The sequence below is a fragment of the Euprymna scolopes genome, chromosome 12 (assembly GCF_053919585.1).
Source record: "Euprymna scolopes isolate OS-2025 chromosome 12, ASM5391958v1, whole genome shotgun sequence".
NCBI classification, from domain to species: Eukaryota; Metazoa; Mollusca; class Cephalopoda; order Sepiida; family Sepiolidae; genus Euprymna; species Euprymna scolopes.
In genome coordinates, this window is record NC_136493.1 from 43,143,082 (window position 1) to 43,146,567 (window position 3,486).

Here is a 3,486-nt window from a genome sequence, read left to right on the forward strand (position 1 = left end):
GAATTGCTTTATTAGAATCCTTGCAGATAAGTATTTTTTTTGCTGATTGTTATCTTCATAGTTGTTTCACGAAAAAAAAAAAAAAAAAAAAAAAAAAAAAAAAAAAAAAAAAAAAAAAAAAAAAAATTGGATTTATAAGACAAAAATAAATCTGACATTCAACGCCCTTCCGGGCCCGTAGCGCAGTAGACAGCCGTCTACGGTACCAGGTGAGATTTGTCTGAAATAGCAGTTTCAATTCTACCCAAAGCCGGCCAGAGGATTAGTTGGGCAAATTCATGAGATGACAACTATGGAAGGCAGTGATTACGGAGGATATTCAGCATTCTTATCTCGTCGCTGCTAAACCCCTGACGGCCAGAGGAATAGTTGGTTGAAACGTCGTGAAGCAACTATGAAGATGAGGATAACAGTTCGCAAAACAATATGCAAAAGAATTGTCCTTCGCATTTTCAAGTGTTGGTCTTTATGACAACTAAAAATTTTCGGGTCAAACAGGTTTAAATTTAGTCTGTGGCAAAAACGGAAAAAAACTTTAAAAGTATTTCCATGCTTTCTAGAACTTCGTTTACAGCGGAAAATTTCTACACCAAAATGTAAAATACAGGGTAGACAGATAAAATTGTAGCCCTCAAATAAATACAGCTTTATTTTAAAACTTATTGAAAATAATCAATTCAGATAACTTGATTAAGTAGTATAGGCACCTATTCAATGTATCCGGCTTAATCACCGCCTTGATAATGGTCTGTAACTCTTAACAACAAGTGTCGGCGGGAGCTCGGCGATCAGGCTGGATTTGGTGTTAGAGGTCAACTTGATGCCCTTAAGAGCTGACCAAACAACGTAATCCGGCGAGTTTAGGTCGAGGAGGGAGAAGGGCCAGTGAGGGAAGGGTATAAAGTGAAAGCACTCTCTGAAGCCAAACATGGATTTCAGAATTTGTCGGTCGGCGCCAAGTACTGCTCCCACACCCAGGGTCTGCCAGCGGTCATAGGACTGCAACAGGGGGTCACCACTCTTCAGCACATCCAGACACACATTTGGAGTTGACTTTCAAGCCGACATCGAAGAGTTGAGGTGGCAGGATGTGGACCTAACTTGAAAACACTCAATACCATTACTGTTGGGTCGACCGATGCGTTAAGTTGCGCTCTCTAGCATTGAGCCGTTCGTATTTGCATTTTAAGCGTGCTGGTAATGGTGTTATAACTTGAATTGGTATAGAGCAGGCGTTGTATAGCGGCGCACCTTCGATCTCGCTGTTGAACATGGTTTCACTTTCAGATCCAGGAAGAGTCTTATCGCTCGTTGGATTTCTACACAACTGTCAAACTAGTAGATTTCTGCAACAAAAACCGGTTTTCATTAAGCGGAAAACCTTTAAGGAGGCAATGTTTTCGTTCCAGCCTGAAAAAAAAAAAACCCAAAAAAAGCATATAAAACGGGAAATTGTTGGAGTGGAAATGTTCAAAAATTACTTTTACCCAGGTTAAAAATGTGTTAATTACTATTTATAATAATTTTTTACCGTATAAAGCAATACTTTTTAGAGCAAATCTGCTTTCTTTAACGCTGGACTTTAATCTAATTCGCCAGCCCTGGTCAAGTCAACATAAAATTTTAGTATTAAATTTAGAAAAGACATGTTCAGAACTGAAACTTGTACGATACTGCGAAATCAAAGTTTGAGGGTGTAATATTACATTGGCAATCCATTTTGTGATAAATAACGCAGATTCAAGTGTGCATATGCGTAGGAAATTTTGCTAGGAAGTTTCCTATGTGCAAAGCTTAGCGTCAAACGGAATTTACTTGCACAGAGTTCACTGAAATATATCTTCGCAGGATTTCATCTATGGTGTTCATTTACAACTTGGTAAAGCATATATATATGCTATTTAACTATAAGGCGACAGAATTCAGCCGTGCAATGATAAAATTGTTCAGAGATTGTGTCCCAGACGTAAATTGGTTTCCACATTCCTGGAAATTACTTCGGAGTTAAAATAATCGGAAGCAAGATGTACAATTTTCGTTAAGAAATGTTAAAATATTTAAATGTTTTGGTTTTAAGTCGAATGTTCAAAGCAAATCCCGATAGAAACCCGACGTAAAACAAAAACAAGCAGCGGGTTAGTAAGATGTTAGGCCGGTAAGATTTAAGTTCCGAATATAAAATGCCTTTGCGATGAAAGACAGGTTGTAGTATTGAGTACGGACACGAAAGCTACGCAATTTTCGAGCTAGCGGTTTCAAAAAGATCTAATGACGAGACAATGAAATATAGAAAAGTAAAAAAAAAACTGGCTATCGTTTCAGTAATATTTTAAAACTGAAAAAGTATCGCTACAAACAATCCAGTTTTCGCTGGAACTAGATAACATGTCAATATACGAATTGAACTACATGGACATTTTACAAATGTTTAAATCCTATCAGTAACGAGAGTTTCGAAATATTTATACAAGTACACGTGAGCGTATAGATTTTAGACGTTTAAAAATTTCAAATATACATCTGAAGTGTTAAAATTGATAAGAAAATCATTAGAGTCAGAATGTTTAAGACAAAGTTTTGATTTGTATATAAAACTAGAAGTTAGGGAATTCTGCAAAAAAGCTATTGCGAGGGGTGGGGTTCGTCAATAACGAATATGGGAGATTACAGTTTCAGCCACTGCTATCAGAAGATTCAGAGTTATCTCGATTTTGAAGCAACGGGCTTTCACGTTCTTGATGCACTACGGGCTCGAGAAGATACATGCGGATCATCCTTCTGTTGAAGAAGGCAACCACAGCACAGATGCCCATCACTGTATTCATAACATTAGTAGAGGAATAGATTACATTCGAAGGAATTTTCGCAGTGCTTGCTTCCAGCGAGCTAGCTCCTGGAATCTCCATTATACGTTCATGGACACGGTAGGTAATATATCCCTCGCTTGATTCACAGTTTTGCTCGTTGACGAGGAGAGTTATTGAAGAACAATTCTCTTGCATAGACGATATGCCACTGACTTCAGACTGCTCCGTTGTGTTTACCGACTCAGTATTATCTGATGTATTCCCCTCTGCCTCCTCATTATTTTGTCCGCCGTTTCCACTCACCCTCAACAGAATGAGTAGCAAAATGAACAGGCGTTTTGAAAAATGCATTGTCAACGCCTGTATTAGATGAACAGCAACGCTTGCACACCGAGAAAGATTCTAATGCCAAGCACACAAATAATATAATTTATAAACATTTTGTTGTCAAATCAAATGTTAGATATTTTTCTAACTCATTTGCATAATAGTTTTTTTTTTTTTTTTTTTTTTTTTTTTAATGAATTGCACTTTGGAACACGTAAACATTTATTTATTTTTATTGCAATAATAGCAACCAGATGCTGTCCTTGAAATAAATAAGAACCACCTGATTTTTTTTCTTAATACTGGCAAATGTGCCCGGCGTTGCTTAGTTGAACTTAACGTTTAATTCCAT

The 3,486-nt window shown here is 37.2% G+C and overlaps 1 protein-coding gene across 1 annotated transcript; it reads right to left on the bottom strand.

Moving 5' to 3' along the window:
* Positions 1-482: 482 nt before the first annotated feature.
* On the bottom strand, positions 483-3,196 carry LOC145291260 (uncharacterized). The gene is made up of 2 exons (XM_080136870.1): positions 1,532-3,196; positions 483-1,410 (listed from the first exon to the last, which is right to left on the bottom strand). Exon 1 carries the CDS (start codon positions 3,156-3,158, stop codon positions 2,673-2,675), a length of 486 nt encoding a protein of 161 aa, XP_079992996.1. The 5' UTR covers positions 3,159-3,196; the 3' UTR covers positions 483-1,410; positions 1,532-2,672.
* Positions 3,197-3,486: the final 290 nt, after the last annotated feature.